The sequence below is a fragment of the Struthio camelus genome, chromosome 3 (genome assembly GCF_040807025.1).
Source record: "Struthio camelus isolate bStrCam1 chromosome 3, bStrCam1.hap1, whole genome shotgun sequence".
Lineage (NCBI taxonomy): Eukaryota > Metazoa > Chordata > Aves > Struthioniformes > Struthionidae > Struthio > Struthio camelus.
The window spans coordinates 40,601,003-40,620,967 of NC_090944.1; the positions used below are offsets into that span (position 1 = coordinate 40,601,003).

General features: G+C 42.9%; 1 protein-coding gene across 4 annotated transcripts in view; it reads right to left on the reverse strand.

The window, feature by feature from the left end:
* Positions 1–19,530, reverse strand: part of LMBRD1 (LMBR1 domain containing 1) — a 78,553-nt gene extending 59,023 nt beyond the window's left edge. For 3 of the 4 annotated variants that reach the window (XM_068937486.1, XM_068937485.1, XM_068937484.1), the window contains exons 1-5: positions 19,130–19,281; positions 16,495–16,671; positions 10,192–10,252; positions 2,635–2,732; positions 1,822–1,889 (exon numbers count right to left, since the gene is read on the reverse strand). In XM_068937486.1, the coding sequence (XP_068793587.1) occupies positions 1,822–1,889; positions 2,635–2,732; positions 10,192–10,252; positions 16,495–16,671; positions 19,130–19,189 (464 nt within the window). In that variant the 5' untranslated portion in view covers positions 19,190–19,281. Of the gene's footprint in view, positions 1–1,821; positions 1,890–2,634; positions 2,733–10,191; positions 10,253–16,494; positions 16,672–19,129 lie in introns of all 4 variants that reach the window. The other variant, XM_068937483.1, reaches the window with a different exon arrangement.
* Between the last annotated feature and the right edge of the window lie 435 nt (positions 19,531–19,965).

A 19,965-nucleotide genomic window follows, 5' to 3' on the forward strand; every position in this document is an offset into this window, starting at 1 on the left:
ACATTACTGCAAGACAGTCTTCTCCACTTAACTTTCTCTGAACTTCTCAGAGATGCTTCAGCTCCAAGGTTATTTCAACTCTTCAGTGCACTTGGACTTTCGATATTGCTGTTTGCTTCTGCTGTGCAGCTAAGGTCACTGCCTCCAAGATGAATAACTTCATAACAAATGCATACATAAATATTCCTATTTAGAAGTACTAGATGCTAGAACCAAGGCTCATGTTTTCTCCCAGGATTATATACCAGTTCTCACCTGAACTGAGCTGTTCAGTCTAATATTAGTTTCCCATAAAAGGAACAGACAGGATTTATGCTCCTCTGTAGCAGTGTTTTAAGTAGTGAGGGCATAAGAGCATAAGCATAGTGTTACTACTCAACCACCACCGTCCTTGACAGTGAGCAGGCTCATATGTATCACAGCAGAAAAATTGTTCCAATTAGACCTCAAAAGACAGTGAAACCCCTATGAGGATCTAAATAAGTTCTAGTTCAGTGCAGCAGATATGTCTATTTAGATTACTTCTCCACAGGTGGATTTAAAATAGCAGCCAGTGTTGTTCAGCAACCAACTTATTCCCAGCCCAAGCACTACAGCTATCTGACCTGCAAGTCAGTCTCACTGTCATATGGCACAGTATCAAAAGAGTGTCACGGAAGCAGCTGTAATTAACAAGTTCTGAATACTTTAAAGAGCAGAAATAAAAGCATAGAATAATTAGAAAAACAAGAACCAAGCATGCCACCTTACTGGAAGAACAAACACACGGCTACCAAGGATTCAACTACAGCTTGAGCATACCTACTAGAAATACTGCAAAGCAGTGTCCAAACTTGATATTTTATACAGTATATACATGTATGCCTATGATGTGAGTCAATGATCAGAAAAACAGCTGTTATAAGATTCAGCAGTATTTCTAGATCATTCAGCTAACTCAAGCTCCCCAAGTCTCTTGTAATTTAGTGTTCCAATTTAAAAAACTTTTTGCTATAAGCCTACCTTGAAGCGTTTATCCGAACTGGAAGTGATACTCCACTATGGTTTAATTTCACTCCACAACTTCTTTACATTCTACTGCTTCAAAATGGATCATTTTAACATCCATTTTATAGGTATCTACCAACTTTATTGTTGTAGTCAAAACTTTGAATGAAAGCTTATGACTGACCATAACTTAGAAATATTAAATATTAGCATGCAAGTCATGTTTAATATTGTTCTTAAATAGAAATTGTGTGGAGTTTCAGAATAACAGTACGCACAAAACTTTTGTCCACTTAAGTGGCACTTACATTTCAAATGAACACTAACACCACCTTTATCACACAAGGCACTATCAAGCACAAGCCCACACTATATTAACAGGTCCTTTTCAGAGCACTTCCACTTGTGAAAGTACGAAGTACAAGTAACATCCACTCACATTCCAAAATATTGATTTGGGATGTCCACGAAGGCATTAGATTGCAGAGGCAGAAAACAGGAATAAAATGTTATTCCATCCCTGTTGCACATTAAGATGCAGAGATAGTTGCAAATAAATATTGTAGCAGTGTCCTTGAACTACGTTCACACTGCATAGAACGGGAGAATTTCAAAGCACAAGTACCTCCATAATTAAAGTCAATCATTTTACCTCCCAATTAAACTCTTTATTTTCAGGTACATAGTATTTGGGATATTTAAGCCTGATTAGAGATGAAACAAGAGATTCATTGTATAAGTGTGATTACACCATAACCCACCTATTTCTACTCTTCCACAGAGGAGAGTTCTATTTGTTATATTCCCCTTAACATTCAATACATTATTACTTACCCAATTAAGAGAAGAACTGCACAAATTGTGAGGAATCCCAGAGTGTATCTGAGTGCAGTTTTAACCTGCTGTATATTAAACAGAAAGTTAATATTAACAGAAAACTAAGACAAATATAGGCTTATTGCCATTGTATTATATTATGGCTATTATAGCTACACTTAGTCTTTCATGTTAAGATTACACTGAGCAGAGCTAGAAGTGATCATGATCAAGGATTAAAAGGATCTTTAGATTAAATAGCACCTTATTAGCATGCACCTGCAGTTTTCCCTGTAGTGCACTGGAATGCCATGCAAGTTGTAAAAATTCTCAGCATATTAAAAGAGTGCTAGCTTCAGGTAGGTTACTGCTACCTGCTTTTTTTTAAAAAAAACATTAACCTCAAAGGAAGAAGGCACTTAGAAATACAGTTTCCAGCTCAGGATCAGTGTAGCCTTCTTCCCCTCTATTCCAAAGATCTGTTCAGATACATTTCCCAAAATTAAGAAAATTCATGTAAATTAACTTCTGTGTATGAAAAACTAAGAGCAAATGGATCTGTAGGAAATCTGCCAAAGAGTTCTTTGGCAGACTGAGAAAAGTAAATATATGTGAAGTTTCATTTCAAGTGAAATCACTGTGCTTCTTAACATAGACCACATTAGACTAAACTGTTAGTAAAAGCTGCCTCTGAATCAATATTTAGAAGGAACTGTAACAAAAGGCTTAGAAATATTACAACCACTGTAGTATTAAAGTTAGGCAATCATTTACTTTCATTTTTGCCTGCATTCATTTATCTTTTCACTACACTTGCCATAGCAAACTTACAGAGCATGTGCTGCCATCATCTTCTTCCTTCTCCTCATAATAGAAATAGACAAAGGGAATCCACAGAAAGACGCAGAACAATATGATGGAGTACAAAGCTAGGAGAAAGAATTTAATTGAATGAAAGGGCAAAGCTAAAATTTCCTGATTTCCTAAGTTTCACATCATTGGAGTTAATAGTATCTTTAAGTTTCTCTTCACTGTCCTTTCAGTACTCAAGGGAAAGTCAGTTATTTCAATCCATTCTCAAAGTTTTTGCCAATGCACCCATTTTATCGCAGTCTGAAGTTTACCAAATTAAAAAAAGCACCCCAATTTAGCAATAAGTTACATCAGCAGGAGAACAGAAGTGCTTAGCCCAGCTTTTGGGTAAGCCCAAAGTAGCAGACTTCCGAAACCTCTGGAAAACAGAGTAAAGCAAGGTATGACGAACAAAACCTTTTAAAGATTCCACTGAGCCCTCTTAAGCCAAGCCAACTCCCTAGTAATTTCAGGCTAAATATCACCCATCTCCTTTTGGGCAAGCTTCCATCAAGTATCAAACCACAATGCTTCAACTCACTGAAAGCTTACTTGGCAGCAAAGGTGTTTTCCAGAAGTTGCTTGAGTACCTATGATAAACTCTGAAGGAGAGATAAGTAACTCAAGTTTTAGATGTCATTTGACTGACTTCTCCCTCTTGAAGAGGGGGAAAGAGGTAGCTTCTGGTGTGTATTCAGAAGAGTCAAGCCACATCTAACTAACGATACATTTATCTTCAAATTAGCAAGATAAAGTTAAAAATGTTAGTTTTAGGTAATACTGCTATCTTAAATGTTTAAGGAGTGACTAAAACTATAAGACAGACCTTGAAATGTGGGACTGGCTAACTCTAGGAGTGCACTAAAAAATTGAATTGGTTGGTCTCATCACAGGTATCAAATTAATGCATTTCACACAGTTCCCTTCATTCAAGTTGTACACCTTTGGAAAAAGATGGCAATAGCTGTTACACTTGTGGAAGAATCTAAGATTTATTTCTTCAAGCTTTTACAAATACAAGTTCCTTCTGTTCCTGCAAATCTCCATACAAGTCTGGAGAAAACAGTCCTGCAGCTATCAGCACAGAATGAGAAGTGGAGTTGGACTAATGATTCAGATCCAGTACCTGCTTCCCAACACTGGCAACAGGAAAGGATGTACAGAGAAAGCACAAAAGCCTGGTTGTTTTCTGCAGTGTCTACCTTTCGAACCACCTAAACCCCTCTAGCAGGAACATTAGCAGACATATCCTTGTCTAATCCCTTTTCCTACTCAAAATTAATCTGTTTCAAGAAAGTAGATGGCATTGAAAAACAAGCTAGCAGCCAGAGTGATACTGTTATGGTACTGATAAGCAACATATAGTATTCATGAAAAGTAGCAAGTGTATTTGGATATTGAAGATTATTCTCACCTGATCTCATGTAGTCGTTTGTTTTGTGTAAAGTTTTCATTTTCTCCTCATCTAAGTTAGATTAACTCAGATTCTCTATGGTATTTGTCTTTGTCTTCAGCTAAACTAAACCCCTAACACTGGAACTCCCAGCCTATAACATGTACCACAGGAATCACTTAGATTAGAAAGCTCCCCCATTCCAGAATACACATGCAACAAAAGCACTCAGTTCCTTTAAAGCTTAGACAAACAGTGCTAAGCTGCACTAGAGCTCTAAACCATGCTTCCAAAGTTCAAGTTGAAATACAGTTTTAGCTATAAGTTCAAGACCGCATAAGCACAGCTGAAATAACATAATGCGATAACTATTTACTTTGAGCATAAACACTGAGAATCAGAATCACATATTGGTACATGATCACTGTTCCACCCTGACAATAAAATAAAAGCTAGACTCCTGAATATTTACCTGACCACAGCAGGCTGACTGATGCTGAAGTGCCTTCTATAGTGAGCATTAGGACACAAGTTATATCCGATTCAAGAAAAGGAGTTCCACTTCCCTTTTACCTCCAGTCACCTGCTACGTAATTACTCTCCCTTGCACCAGCTCCACTGTTGCCTAAATCTTCTTTTGGGTCAGCTTAACTCAACACTGGTGGAAAACATATCCACAAATCCAACACCATGCCCTTGTGGCAGAGAAGGCCAACAGTATCCTGGGCTGCATTAGGAAGACCATCACCAGCAGATCGGGGAAGGTAATTATTCTCCCTTACCCAGCACTGGTGAGGCCACATTTTGAGCGCAGTATCCAGTCCCAGGATCCCCAGCATGAACGAACAAACATATCAGGAGCAAGTCCAGCAAAGAGTCATGAAGATGATTCAGGCTTAGAGCATTTGTCATACAGAGAGAGGCTGGGAGAGCTTAGGCTATTTAGCCTGGAGAAGCAGCTTAGGGAGATCTTATCAATACCTGACGGGGGGCAGGGGGAAGCAAATAAGCCTGAGCCAGACATCTCTGGTACCCAGGGAAAGGACAAAAGGCAATAGGCACAAGTTGAAATACTAGAATTTGTTTAAACAGAAGAAACTTACTGAGGGTCAGACACCCTCACTGACAAACTACTGAGTGGTCAGACACTCCAGAGATACCCTGGAGTCTTTAGCCCTTGGAGATAATCAAAACCCAACTGGACACATCCCTGAGCAACCTGCTCCAGTTAACCCAGCTGTGAACAGGCAGTTTGACTAGATGATCTCTAGAGGTCCCTCTCCAACCTCAGCAATTCAGATTCACTTACAAAATGAATTTCTCCTAACTTAGTCTGGGTTAGCACCGTTCAAAAATCCAAATGCCAACATTGGCCCAAGCATGCGAAAGCACACTGCTGAAGTGTTAATCCTGTTACCAGCAGCACAGTTAAGTAGTAAAGCTACATGCTGCCTTGGACTGTTTTAAGTGACGTATTGCAAAGATGCAACTAGGATTAACTTATAGTACGGAGATGTCTACGTTCTGTTTCTGCTAACTCAATTGCAAAAGCTAACAGCTCTACAGAGCTGTAATGGCTGTCCTTGGGGTTCCTCCATGAGGAGCAGGGAACCCCCCAGCTACACACTAATACCACCTTCAGGCAGCTCACAAGCCTGGCAGGTGTTCACCTCCGCCCAAACTGACAATCTGCCACTGCTGCAGTTCTCTGGCCCATAGCCATGATTTGAGGCCATTCAATAGCCCTAACTTCAAATTTATACTTCACTAGAAGAACCGAAGTTCTCAGCCAACACTGACAAACCCTCTACATCAAGAATATGTACCAGCTGCTCATACTCTAGAGAACATGAGAACTAATAGTATACTGGGTATCAGCCCTGAGAAGATCTGCACACATGACAAGACAGATGCAGCATGACAGTCCAGAATTGATTCCAGAATTTTCCATCCATCACAAATTCTCTAGCAGCACTCAATCCTTAGGTTTAACCTAAAGGTCTTCTGGGATAAAAAAAGATTAGCTTCAAATGCATTTCAAGAGAAAATACGGTACTACAACTTGAATGCAATTTTATTTCTCTACAAGTAGTAGCATAAATTCCAACTTCAGTTTACTGCTGCAGCAGCTCTGCTGTTTGCACAGCTAAATAATGTTACCATAGCAACTTTATAGGACCATACATTGGAAAAACTTCAAAAGGCAACTTTTCATTTGCTTTTACCAAGCAAAATCATTTTAAGCAAGACTTTTGTTGATCAAAAAAGTGTTAAAACTTCCTATGACAAATTTTAGTTAAAACTGCAAATGGAACTCATAGTTCATAGTCAATGAACAGCAAAATATTTTTCTTCCTGTTCTGCCATATAGAAACTTTGCCAAGTCTTTTAAGGTTCCCCTATCAAAAAAGGGGATAAACTTAGCATCTGAGTACTGGATTTTATTTTTCAGATTTTTGGGGGGGGGGGGAGGGGGGAAGGAAAGGGAAAGAGGAAGAACAGCACCTTTCATCAGCTCAGAAGTTAATTGCCTATGGGCAGGCATTTAATCGCCAGTTGTTCTCCCTGCTTAAAAAGGCTGTTTACTCCCTGGAAAGCTACCCTTCAAAGTTAATCAAAAGTTGAACAGCAGCTAAGAGTCAACTAAAAAAGGCCTTTCCTTCCTCCCTAACTCCCCTGGTCTAACCTTCTGGCATGACATAGTTTGTCTCAGTTCTCATTATCTCATTTCCATGCACTTTATAACTTACAAATCAGTGATTACTCTTTGCTCTTAACTCTGGAGTCCAACTTCTGTTTCAAAACATTTTTCTGGGTAGCATCAGAACATGGCAGCGCTATCACTGGAAATGGACTCCCCCGTCTATGCAGCACAGCACAACAGTGATCCCTGCCACAGAGTTCAAGTCTAAGCATGCTTCAACAAGAATTCCTTGGTAGGATTTATTCTTAAAGGACCCTCACTGAACAATTCCTACTTCTGTCATCAAAATGAGTCATTTCTGCTGTTTTGCACTGTATTTTGCACTCAATACTTACAGCTACATAGCAAAGCTCTATATTAGTGAATTGTTTCAGCCTGTTTCTTTGTAGCATGAAGACGACAGCTACTGGAGAGTTTTCAATTGTAATCCTCTCAAAGTGTTTTCCTTCTAAACACAGGTTGGCAGGCCATTTTAGAGCGTATACCTATTACTGATTGTTTCTTCAATCACCAAAATACTGGCAGACGCTTCCACTACAGTTGGTTTTTATGAGAATTAGTCACGCATTAAGCTATTATGGCTTTAATATTATGAATAGATGGGTTTTTTAAGTAAAGCTTCCTAGAGTACTGAGGTCAAGGGTATAGGTATTCCAAGCTTCATTCTGAAAGTTGCCTCATTTGTCATTCTATCAGTACATATCCATTCTTTCATATCAGTCTAGCAAATCAATCTATCAATTGGGTATACAATATTAACAGAATATTGTGGGGCCTAGAAAGTATTTTTGCAAAATTACAAAGTTTAGTGACAGGATTTCCAGTAAATTGAGATACTGCTGGTACAATAACTCTTAATACTCTAAAGAATCTGGTTAATCTACAGTCTCAAGTTTTCTACAATTAGTGACTTCTGTTCAAGGGCAATGACCTAAGTATAACTGGCCATACTGTAAGTTGCAAGTACAGTTCAGTTACAAGAGGTAACGATACAGTTGGTGCATTTTCTGGAGGGATGGGAAAGTACTAGCATTCACATTCTTCTTACTAGGACTGGGTACAAAAGGAGATTTCAATGTAAGTCATTCCCTCTAAAGATATTTTTTAAACAAATGCCAAGACAAGGTACTGTTGTAAGAAGATATGAGTATAAAAATGAAACAGTGCTACAAAAGACTAGAAAAGTGATTTGTTTAACTTACTCCATATCAGCTTTAATTTTACTACACTGCATTAATTCTTCAAACTAAGATCACAAAAGAAAAGATTTTTGAAAAGCATCTCTAAATCTCTACCACCATCTGCAGGATATACTGTGAAATATTAGTCCTATAAAACTGCAAGTAGACCTGTCCAGATAGACCTAAAAAAACTGTTGAAATTCTGTAGGTTTAAGCTTGAAGTATATGTAGTTCAGGATCTACCAAGAGGCATTATGCTTTAAAAAAGCTTAATCTCTAACATCTTGGATGGAACTAAATAAATGAGAAATTTAACCCACTGTAATCCGATAATGTCATATTTAAACTGGAATTAACCACCTACTTAACCAGGTTCTATAGATCTTACCCGCATTAGTTTAAGAGTTAAACTATTTCCCAAAAACTCTTAAAACAAAGTTTAAGAATGCCTGAGGAACCTCCTGTAGCTTATAGATTATGGCTCTGGGAGAAAGCAAAACATATGAGAACAGTCACATGATTCACCTATAAAAAATAAAAAAACACCAAAGAGACCTTAAATTAGGTTTGAGTCTTAATTGTACTTTAAATGGAAGGCAGAAGTAGTAAGTTTTCACATAAGTAATGAAAATGAAGCTGTAACTTCTGCTAACATACAAGCTAACTTGAAACATCAAGGTTTTACCCAAATAAAGTTAAGTAACCGGAACCACAACTTTTAGTGTGAACCTACCTTTCTTATAAGTATTCTCCACCACAGCAATATTGTGTCGAGTACGGGGCGGGGGGGGGGGGGTGTACAGTACTAGCAAAAATCCTAGTAGTGAGTGGGTAATGACAAGGTTTTCGTCAAAACTATTTTAAAGTCACATTGTATCTGTTTATAAAGATATAATCTAGCAATCAGTACTCCGACTTTAACAAAAAAATCACCTAGTATGCAATACTTTAAGCCAAAATTTATTTTTTTAAACAAGCTTAGTCTGAATTGAGTCTTAAGTAACAGTATCCAGTAACAATAAAACCTTTCAACATATCACTCAAATCTTGAGGCTTGAGCCCAAATCAATTATACACTTGTTTTAATTTCAGAAAAGACATTTGTGGTCTGACAACTATTCCCAACTTTAAGGCCAGGATCAGTGGTCAGTCTAAAGTATTTTTACAGAAATTCACCCCATCAGTTTCAGGTCTACACAAAACATTCACAGAAGAGTTTTTAGGAAGTTCACATAAGGAACTGCGAAACCCTGGGGCTGTTAAACAAGCCATTAGCAACCTAACAAGTAAAAAAGCAAAACTACAAAGTTACTTAGCTATTCTATACTGAAAAGTCTGAGGAAGATAAAGTAATATTTAAAGTTCACATTTGTGAAGACACAGGTGTTCTTACCACTTTTGTCTTTAGGCTTCATCAGCAGGAAGCCACACATTTATTTGCTTGAATATCACTGTCAGATAACAAGCACTTTGCAACTCAGCACAAAAGAGCCCACTACTTGAAACTAAGTATTTCCTGATCTGAAAAAATATTCAGAAGAGCTAGAAATCTTTAAGGAGAAAAGCTTCAACTCTTAGAAAACAGAACCAAAAGCAGATAACCTGTTTTGAATTTGTAGCATTGACTGAGACAGTTGGCTAAACTGTATTTTCCATAACTACCTCTTAAATAACTCCATTAATAATGGATTGTATTTATAGGACAACTTTAAAAGATGGATCTAGAACTATACAGAAGTTCGGTATCTCTTACTAGATTTGACCTAACTTATCCTGGGATCAGCTCCATTAAGCTCATTTACAGTAGCTCTTAGTTTGAATATACTAGAGTATTCAGCTTCGGCTACTAACAGAAGTGTTGCAGGAATACTTGCGCCAACTTTACATATGGTAGGCAAGTTTCACGTTGCCTTCAATGCAAAAAGCTGTGACAATGCTGCATGTTAACAGCCATAAAAACATCAGAACCAAAAGTTCTCCCCATGGGATCTGTCAATACACATACACAGGATTCATGTTCAGATGAATACAGGAAAAGGCTAATGGCTTTGGTCATATAACGGCCTTCAATGTATTTTAAGAGCCCTGTTTAAAAAAAACAATGTAAAAACTTCATTGAAGGGGACCAAGTGTAAGACTAACGTTTAGCTAAGAAAAGGAGTAATCCAGTATGACACCCAAAAGCTTTATGACTCATTGCCTTTGCTTAAAAGTATTATAGTTTCTATTAATTGAAAAATTAAAAGTTAAATACTTACTGTAATATCCATAAAGTACAGTGTCTTCAATTTGTCTTGAAACATTAGCATCAGCCCAGTCCTAACAATAAAGGATAGAAGCATTTAATATCATAATTAAAAGAACACTTCAACAGCATCCTTAAGAAAAGTAGTGGGCACTAAATCATTCACTTTAAACCTTGGAACTTAAAGAGCTAATTCACATAACAAATATGATTAATGAATGCACTACACTTTAGAGGAGAAACATTTCAATCTCCCAACTGTCTACATTCATTTTTGCCATTAGCCTCCTTCAAAGCTCTATTTTTCTACAGATTAAGAGTCCACAATTTTTATTACTTACCATGCACTGTGTTTTCAAATAAAATTGAAACAAAGTTAGTGAACGTTTTTAGCAGCTGCCAATTCAGTACATTTACCTTAATTTTATACTTAAATATTAAGTGGCAATCTACACATCCATTTCTATTAAACTCTGATTTTTTATTTTCAACATACCAGACAATGCGCCTACATCAAAGCCTGCAGCTGTCTAAGCTGTTTTTCAAAGTATCTTCCTAAAATGAAGAGTAGAGGTGTGGTTACTCAGGTCTAGCCCTTCTTTCTGGGCTCTTGGATTACTACTGACACTGAATTTCCATGCTAAGCTCTTTCAGGAACATCCCTGTCCTCAGGATGGCTTTTATTTAAAAAAAGAACAAAAAACCCACACAAACCTTGAAGCATAGTTGTTCATTAGCAAAGAGATTGCCTACAACTAAGCAGCTTGAACTGCCCAGTCCTGCAGTTGGATGTGGTGCAGCTTGGACAATTTTAGAGGCTTGTCTACATCATGCTGAAAGCCTCTCCCAGCCAGAGTTGATCAAGGGAGCAGCCCACCTCTTCTCTCTAGATATTGCAATTTAAGTGAGACAGTTGCTTCAAGCATTAGTGTCAGCAGCCAGAAAACTACAGTTTATCAGGAAACCATTCTTAAAACAACAAAATAAAGAAGTTCAAAGAAGCCTCTTTTGCAAGTCTCCAGAATATGCATGTAAAAGCATTAATGGAAGTACCCAGTGAAGTCAGTGACCCACTCATTTTAAGTCAATACCCAAACACAAGTAGTTTTATATCAGGAAAGCTGATACTCGGAATTGCTAAAATTGCAGCTCCAAAATATCAGTTGAGGTTAGCATCTGCTTAACTGAATTGCAGTTGTAGAAATAGGGTCACACAAGCTAGAGTTTGCAAACTCATGCCAGAAGTCAGATATCCAAGATCAGTGTTTTCTGATTGTGACTGAATGGGAAGTGCCAGAATCAAGTTTGACAAGTACAATACGCTCTGCTAGGACTTTACATTGAAAAAATTGACAATTTATAAATAGCTGTTTATAAACATAAAAGTCTAGATATTGATAGTGTATAAACCCCCATTTCTAGTGCTTAGTTCCTGTTTAATATGACTGAGAACTTAACAGTATTGTATCTCAGTTACCACTACTAGTGTATTTAACTAAAGGATCACTCAAAAAAACACAAAAAGATATAACACTAAACTATCCTTTCCACTTCTGCCAAATTGTAACACTACAGAAGAACAAGTGAAATACAATTTTATTTGCACTGGTAATGAAATGCAGCAAGAAGGCAGAGGTTCTTGCCCCTATACTCTTCCCCCTACCTCTACTGTTGTAGAGATGCATGCACTACATTACATAATACACAAATGAGCAAACTCTTTAAGACTGCACAGGATTACTTCCTCTAAGAAGTTTCAGTCCAGTTCTCTCAGGAGAGAGCTAATCTCCTATGCAATATGGGCTTGATGATACACCAAATACTTCACTTCAGATGATGGCTAACATTTTTCTATTTTCTTAGATTGGTACCATTTTCCTTCACACTATACAACAAACAAGGTTACTAGTAAGTCACATTAAACGAAGCTTTTAAAGTTTATCTCAAATAAGTTAAATGACACAATCCAATTGGTATTTTTTGAGGAAAGTTATAAATGCATTTTTGTCTCTGAACACCAAAAAGAAAGGATGAGCTTCAGGACTTAAAGGACGAAAGATTTTAGCAGAAAGGACAGAAGTTACCTCCATAAATATTAGAGTCTTTCCCACGAGCAACGGCAACATTCAAAACCCACACCAGAAGAGAAAAGCAACAGCAAGACCCAAAGCTTAAAGTTAAAGTGGCAGTCACTTGGAGACAGAGGTAGCTCATAATTAAGACATAATAGGGCTTAACTGCCAAACAAGTCCTGCTTCTGTAACTAACATCCCAAAAAATTAATGATATTTACAACAGGAAACAAAAGTAGAATGTAGAATTGTGACAGCATATCAGTTTACTGAACAAGTACATTAAGTAGAACTGTACTCGTAAAATACAGACTCAGAACTCAAATGACTTCTGCACTTTCCTGCTGTATTTCATTCTAATAACTTCTTTGAATACTTTGGTCAGTGAAACCTTTACTGTCAAGTTCTACCAGTGTAAGCTGCTCCAGTTTAGTAAATGTGCACCATATTACCTTTAGAATACCTGAAAGTATATTGTATTGACAGGTACGGGATCAACAATATATTTCAAGGATGTGTAACGCGAACAGTGGTCTAAACTATTAGTGTAGCCGTTCCTTAACGCAAGAGGTTAAAACCTTCACAAAATTCAAACGCAGTTACAAGTGTTAAAAGCAAACAAATTAGTACAACGTTGCTACAGCACTGAGGTAAACAGAGCTGAAGACAGCTCCAGTTTACCTAAAAAAGCTAAAAAACAGAAAAGCTTCTGCTAGGCACATATATCCAAACCCTTATTTTACCCACTCTGCTACATTCTTAGCCAGGAGAAGCACTACAACCCTCTACAAACCTTAAGACAAGCATGCTTTAAAGTCATTCAAGAGACTTTTGTCATTATCTGTTAATAAGGACCCAGTTCTGACGAGAAGCTTCATTTTAGTTATATCTATGGAAGACAAACACTTGCTTCCTCCAATAACATGAACAGAGTATCACAGATAAGTCACTAGGAATATTTTGACCAAGTGTTGCCATGTCACATGTAATTTCTAGTCAAACTAGAAAGCACAGTTCCAGTTTAAGGGTTTCTGGGCTTCTTTCTAGACAAAGACACTTCCTGTAGTCTTTTTTGAGCAACTACACAATAAGTTCCCCCAAGAAGCAAAAAATCTTAGAAAAATTGTCCGCAAAACTAATCTCCCATTTATGATTCAATGAGTATCATCTATTTAAGAATACTACTGGATTCTGACAGCTTCCTTCTGCTAGGAGTGAACAGTGATCAGGCATGTATCCAGTTTCTTGGAGTGTTCAATCTAACCCAGACTACAATAAGTTTATCACTGGCTTAACCTCATAGTAGCAAAATCCATACATTTCAAAACGAAAAGTTTCGCCCTCTCCCCACTGCCTTCTACAGCCTCAACAACGGAGCAGAGAGGAGAATGTAGCTATGAAACTTTCTTATTTCAAATTTATCTTCCTGCTGCAAAGCAGAATCAATTGTTTTAATTATTTATGAGGTTTGTAGGTCAGAGACCATGAGGTCTTATACTCCTGAAGCAATCTCAATTTAAACCAGAGTGGGATATTCTATTGATGAGTGCTTGTTATCTCAACTCATACAAGCTTTCAGATGAAGCAGCAGCTCACCTCCAACTGTAAGCATTTAAAGTTCATTGCACAAACTAAACTACTGTCAACAGAAAACAGCAGAACTCTTCAGGAAGAAGTGTTGTTGAATACGATCAAGACTTTCAAGCGCATGAACAAATATAAGATTTCCTTTGAAAGGTACTAGCACCAAATACTTGTTCTGCTTAACAGCCCTACGAGCACATGTAAATCAAAGTAATCCCAGCTTCCAGGCGAGGTATTGTTACAGTGAATTCCATTGCACACAGGAACTACCAAGTCTGTCACAGCCCCGGATCACTCCTTTCCTTTTCTAAATACTACAGAACTACAGTACAAGACTGCTACATTTACTATCTGAATCTGTCTCAAACATTTCCCAAGAACAAGGTAAGTAATCTAGTGAACACTTAGTCAACTCTGGCCTTCCAAAACAATGGATTCTTGCCAGACTCATGGGCCTTCAGTAGGTCTGAAAACCAGGGGGAGCCCTTTAGAGGCAGTGGATAGAAAGGAAGGTATTCTGAGCATAACCTAGGCTGTCCTACTTACGAAGCAATAGGAAAAAGGAAACAAACACTATATAGAACACGCCCAAGAGCTTTAAGAGTTCATTACAAACTTGCATCAAGATGCTAACATCTTCCTGCCTTTAAATTGAAGATACAGAATCAAACCTCTGTTTACTTGTAGGTCTGTTTGGTCCTGACCAACCTCAGATCACACAACTTCACCAGGAAGGCCAGGTTAACATTTCTATTCCATGCTTTCAGCACTCCAGCTGGTATCAAGTGTATTAATAACCAGGAAGACCTCATTATTGTTGTAAAGCTAGAAACTCAATGAGGTGATCCACAAACAGAAGAACAATTTTCTGCAATTTCTGCTGACCATTCATTTGTTTCAGGATCATTTCCTCACTTGACTTATTCTCCCCTCTATTCTAACAGGGCATGGAATCCATAAGCATCAGACTCAAACACAGGCTCTATGTTTCTGTGAAAGGGCTACCTGTTACATCAGCTTATTCCGAGAACACCAGTAAATTGCTCATCCTCTCAATATTCCTCAAATTTTTCACTTTTCCTTGCAGCTCACTTGAGAAATGTACGAGTTGCATTTCTGCACTAAAAAGTGTGTAGCCACTACATGCATCTCCAAGAATCAAGAGCAACCTGCACAGACCTACTGAACTAATCCTCCATTCTTCCAATTCACTAAACCTTAAGTGCTAGAAGCCACCTCACTAGCATGACGCCCCAGCTGTCCATTTTGCTGCAGGTCTAGCTAGGATCCACACCAAACTAAGCTCCAAGTTCAAGCAGTATTTCAAGAATTTAGACATATGCTCTTCTAAAAAAAATACTATCAGTAAAAATACTTAAACAGAAAAATAAAACACTAAGCTGTTTCTGTATGTTCAAGGAGAGGGGAGGTACAGTAATTCATTGCTAAGGTGTTATGCTCCAGTTTGAGTGGCCCATTTTTAATTGCAGTGACCAAGTGTCTGAGGATATTAATGTCTAGAACACTAGGTATCTAGTCAAATAACACAGAACCATATGTGGGCAAAACATGGAGAATAAGAATTGCTACTCTGTAATATAAGAGGTATATTTACCTCCAGTAAGTCAAAACTGTATAATAAAAGGGACTACAGCTGCTAGCATTTCAATCCCCTCAGCTCTACTCAATACTTCAGCAAACCACATTGACTCCAAAGGGGACAGTTAAGTAGCAGTATCAAATAATCTCCCTGCAAAAGTTTCTTCGAGCTATGACCATATGCCTAAAGACTAAAAAAGCCACTTCCAGCAAAGCTAGAAGATACTTTATGTCACTCCCTATAACAGATGCTGGAAGACTTACATATGCATCTGGGATTTGTTTAAAGCCTACTGCAATAAGAAGTTTCCTGAATAATTACTACCATGTTGTGATGATGCATCATTGTAATGGTTCATGACAACCTTGAAACACCGTATTAGATAGAATAGTTTGGACAGCAAGCCCCCAGTTTATAAAAACAGTAGTTCAGTTAAGGCAATTTCAGTCAAGAAAAAAGGTTACTACATTTTCCATCCCTTAAGGGGCTTTCTGGCTCTCCCTGCTTAAAGTAAGTGCACACCCATTGGTTATCTCTGTTTCTGCATTACAGGCAGATTTAGACCAATACAGATTTACCATGTCAGTGTTTCAGTACCAGAATAAAAGAACACTGGCAAAAAAAGGACAACTGAAAACCTTAAATAGCAAATAGGCAATCCAGTCTCTTTTTAAATAATGACACTAAATTGTGTTCTAAACTGCTCTGCTATGGCATATTAAGGAACAATATCTAGAAGTTGGATTTACAGTCTAAGGATGGTAATAAGCACTCATTTTAGCACAATACAGAGTAGAAGTATTTGAAGGCTGCTAGAATGTGGAAAGTCAGACAGGAAAAAACACAAGAATGCAAGCTGAAAACCATTTCAAGTAAACAAAGCACACTCATGTATTTGTAGGGCTAGTACCAAACATCTCCTAAAAGTCTCAAGCAATAAAACAGGTATTAGCATAGATTTTAAACACTTTGATGACCTAAGGTAAAGTAAGGTAAGTCCTCTTTCAACACGAGGATGATCACTTTTCTCAAGTAGTTATATTTTAAAATAAGCCAGTACCTTAAATGTACCATTTTGGTTTTTCATATAGGAAACCAAGAAGATGTCCACTGGTAGTAGTGCTGATGAGATAAGAGCAACTGCCAATGCAAAAATAGCTGTTATGGTAGAAATTACTTCGCTTTCCCGTCGACTCTGATACTTGCGCACATAAACCCAGCAGAAAATGAGAATAGCCTGAAATGCACAGAAAAAGATAAAGTTGTATAATTAGGATCACAGAAGTCAGCTACTGAAGTTGGACCCTATTACTCGGTAGGGAGTACCAGTATAGCACCTATACACCTTTTACTTGAATACTAAGCATCTGCATTATATTCATCACGTACAGCTCACTAGGTTAACTAACAGACTGCTGCGGCAACTAGAATAGCATTCATAAACAAGGCAGAGAGAAACCCAAGTGAGCAGCGCTGATCATACAGACACAAACAGAGTCCCAGACCCCCAGTCTGCAGAGGGTTTTGAATTATGACATTGTAGCACCACCTTCAACACTAAGGTGTTGAACACTTCAACACAACCAGAATCAGTACAGCTGAAATATTGCCCTGGTAGCGAGAGCTTGAGGGACAGGCAGCCAAGGAAGCAAGAAGAAGGGGTAAGGGGGAGGAGAACCAGCCAGCCCCAGGCAAGCTGGTCCCACAAAGCAGAGGTGGGAGAAGGAAGGAGAAGAGACAAGGGAAGCACCACAGGCCCAGATAGGGGTTGGGGGGAGCAGTAGGCCACAGAGAAGGGGGCAAAAGTAGTACCCTAGACCACAGGACACCCAGGGTACTGGGGGCACGGCAAGCACCCCAGGCCCGGAGGCGAGCCCCCGGGGGGGGGAGGGGAGGGGGGCCTGGGGGCACAGCAAGCACCCCAGGCCCAGAAGGCGAGCCCCCGGGGGGGGGAGGGGAGGGGGGCCTGGGGGCACAGCAAGCACCCCAGGCCCAGAAGGCGAGCCCCCGGGGGGGGGAGGGGAGGGGGGCCTGGGGGCACGGCAAGCACCCCAGGCCCGGAGGCGAGCCCCCGGGGGGGGGAAGGGAGGGGGGCCTGGGGGCACGGCAAGCACCCCAGGCCCAGAAGGCGAGCCCCCGGGGGGGGGAGGGGAGGGCAGGGGAGGGGGGCCTGGGGGCACGGCAAGCACCCCAGGCCCAGAAGGCGAGCCCCCGGGGGGGGGGGAGGGGAGGGCAGGGGAGGGGGGCCTGGGGGCACGGCAAGCACCCCAGGCCCAGAAGGCGAGCCCCCGGGGGGGGGGGAGGGGAGGGGGGCCTGGGGGCACGGCAAGCACCCCAGGCCCAGAAGGCGAGCCCCCGGGGGGGGGGAGGGGAGGGGGGCCTGGGGCACGGCAAGCACCCCAGGCCCGGAGGCGAGCCCCCGGGGGGGGGGGAGGGGAGGGGGGCCTGGGGGCACGGCAAGCACCCCAGGCCCGGAGGCGAGCCCCCGGGGGGGGGGGAGGGGAGGGGGGCCTGGGGGCACGGCAAGCACCCCAGGCCCGGAGGCGAGCCCCCGGGGGGGGGGAGGGGAGGGGGGCCTGGGGGCACGGCAAGCACCCCAGGCCCGGAGGCGAGCCCCCGGGGGGGGGGGAGGGGAGGGGGGCCTGGGGGCACGGCAAGCACCCCAGGCCCGGAGGCGAGCCCCCGGGGGGGGGGGAGGGGAGGGGGGCCTGGGGGCACGGCAAGCACCCCAGGCCCGGAGGCGAGCCCCCGGGGGGGGGGAGGGGAGGGGGGCCTGGGGGCACGGCAAGCACCCCAGGCCCGGAGGCGAGCCCCCGGGGGGGGGGAGGGGAGGGGGGCCTGGGGGCACGGCAAGCACCCCAGGCCCGGAGGCGAGCCCCCGGGGGGGGGGAGGGGAGGGGGGCCTGGGGGCACGGCAAGCACCCCAGGCCCGGAGGCGAGCCCCCGGGGGGGGGGGAGGGGAGGGGGGCCTGGGGGCACGGCAAGCACCCCAGGCCCGGAGGCGAGCCCCCGGGGGGGGGAGGGGAGGGGGGCCTGGGGGCACGGCAAGCACCCCAGGCCCAGAGGCGAGCCCCCGGGGGGGGGAGGGGAGGGGGCAAGCACCCCAGGCCAGGGTTGAGTAAAGGTAAAGGTTAAACAAGAAGCACCCCTGGCTAGGCCTAGGAAGCAGAGAAAAAGGAGCATAGGAAGTGCCCTGGCCAGCCAGGGGAGGAAGGAGATAAGTAAGAATGCCAGGTAGAGAGGAGGAAAGAAGGGGGCCCAGCCAGTCTCCAGGCCGGGGTGAAAGGAGGTCTGGGGTAGGGGGGAGAAGGGAGGGGGAAGGCTTGGCGAGGGCCGGCTGGCCCCCAGCCGAGGGAGGAGTTGCGGGGGGGAAGGGGAGTAGAAGAAAGTGAGAAGGCCGAGAGGGACAAGTAGCCCTGGTCTTCCCTCTCCCTTCTTCATCCCCACCGTCATCTCCCCCGGCCGCGACGGCCCCCCGCGGCTTTTCCCTCTCTTTTCCCCTCGACAGGAGAGAAGAGGGAGGGAAGCGAGGGAAAGGCCGAGGGGGGCCGGTGAAGAAGGAAGAGGGAAGTTTAGGGCCGGTTGGTCCCTCTCGGCCTTCTCTCTCTCTTCTACCCCCCACCCCCAGCAAGGGGACCGCAGCCCGCCAAGCCCCGCGTGAGCGGGGAGCAGGACCGCGGTGCCCCGTTCCTTACCAGCAGCGCGAGGCCGAAGAGACACCATCCCGTCAGAAGCTCCGAGGCAGCCGCCGCCATCTTCGTTCCCGTCAGCCACTGCAGCCCGGCGGCTCCTGGGGGCGGAGCTTTTATAGGCGAGGAGGGGGCGGCCGCTCCGTCACCACGGCGACCCTGTTAACAACAGCCGGGGTTTGTGACGTCACGGGGCGGAGCCGGCGGCGGCCGTTGGTTTCGCTTTCCCTCGTAGCCGCGGGAGCGGCGAGCGGTCGGGGGCGTCCGGCCCTTCTCGGGGCTGTCAGCAGCGGAGAGCCAAGCGGCAGTTCAAAGCGAGGGGTCCGTAGAGGTGCTACGGCACGGACGGCCGAGGCCCAGCCCTCCCCTCCTGCCTTCGGCGCCAGCAGACCCAACCGGCGTTGGGCGGGGCGGGGCGGGGCGGGCCGGGGGAAGACGCCAGACACGTAGGAATGCGTGTTGGACAGCCAAGAAGGAAAAAACGGCGTGTGTGAGAAAATATACACCAAGAGGCACAGCACAATTTTACTTTTTTGATCCCCCCTTTTTCTCCATAAAAGTACTTAAAATCTTGTCTCACGCTGCATACAGTTTCCTCAAAAAAAAAAAAAAGAAAATCCCGCCCGGGAGGTAGGCTTCGTGAGCCCGCGGTGCGCTGCCGACAGACACGGGCACCTGCGCGGCGGCCGGGCGGGTCCTGGCGCCCAGGGGGGAAGCAAACCCGGCGGCCGCCCCTTTGCCGCGCTTCAATAGGGCGTCGGGGCCGCGGGCCGATGGGGACGTCGGCTGGCGGCGGCTTCGCGCTCTCGAGGGCAGCGAGCTGCGGGCGGGCGCAGCCGGCC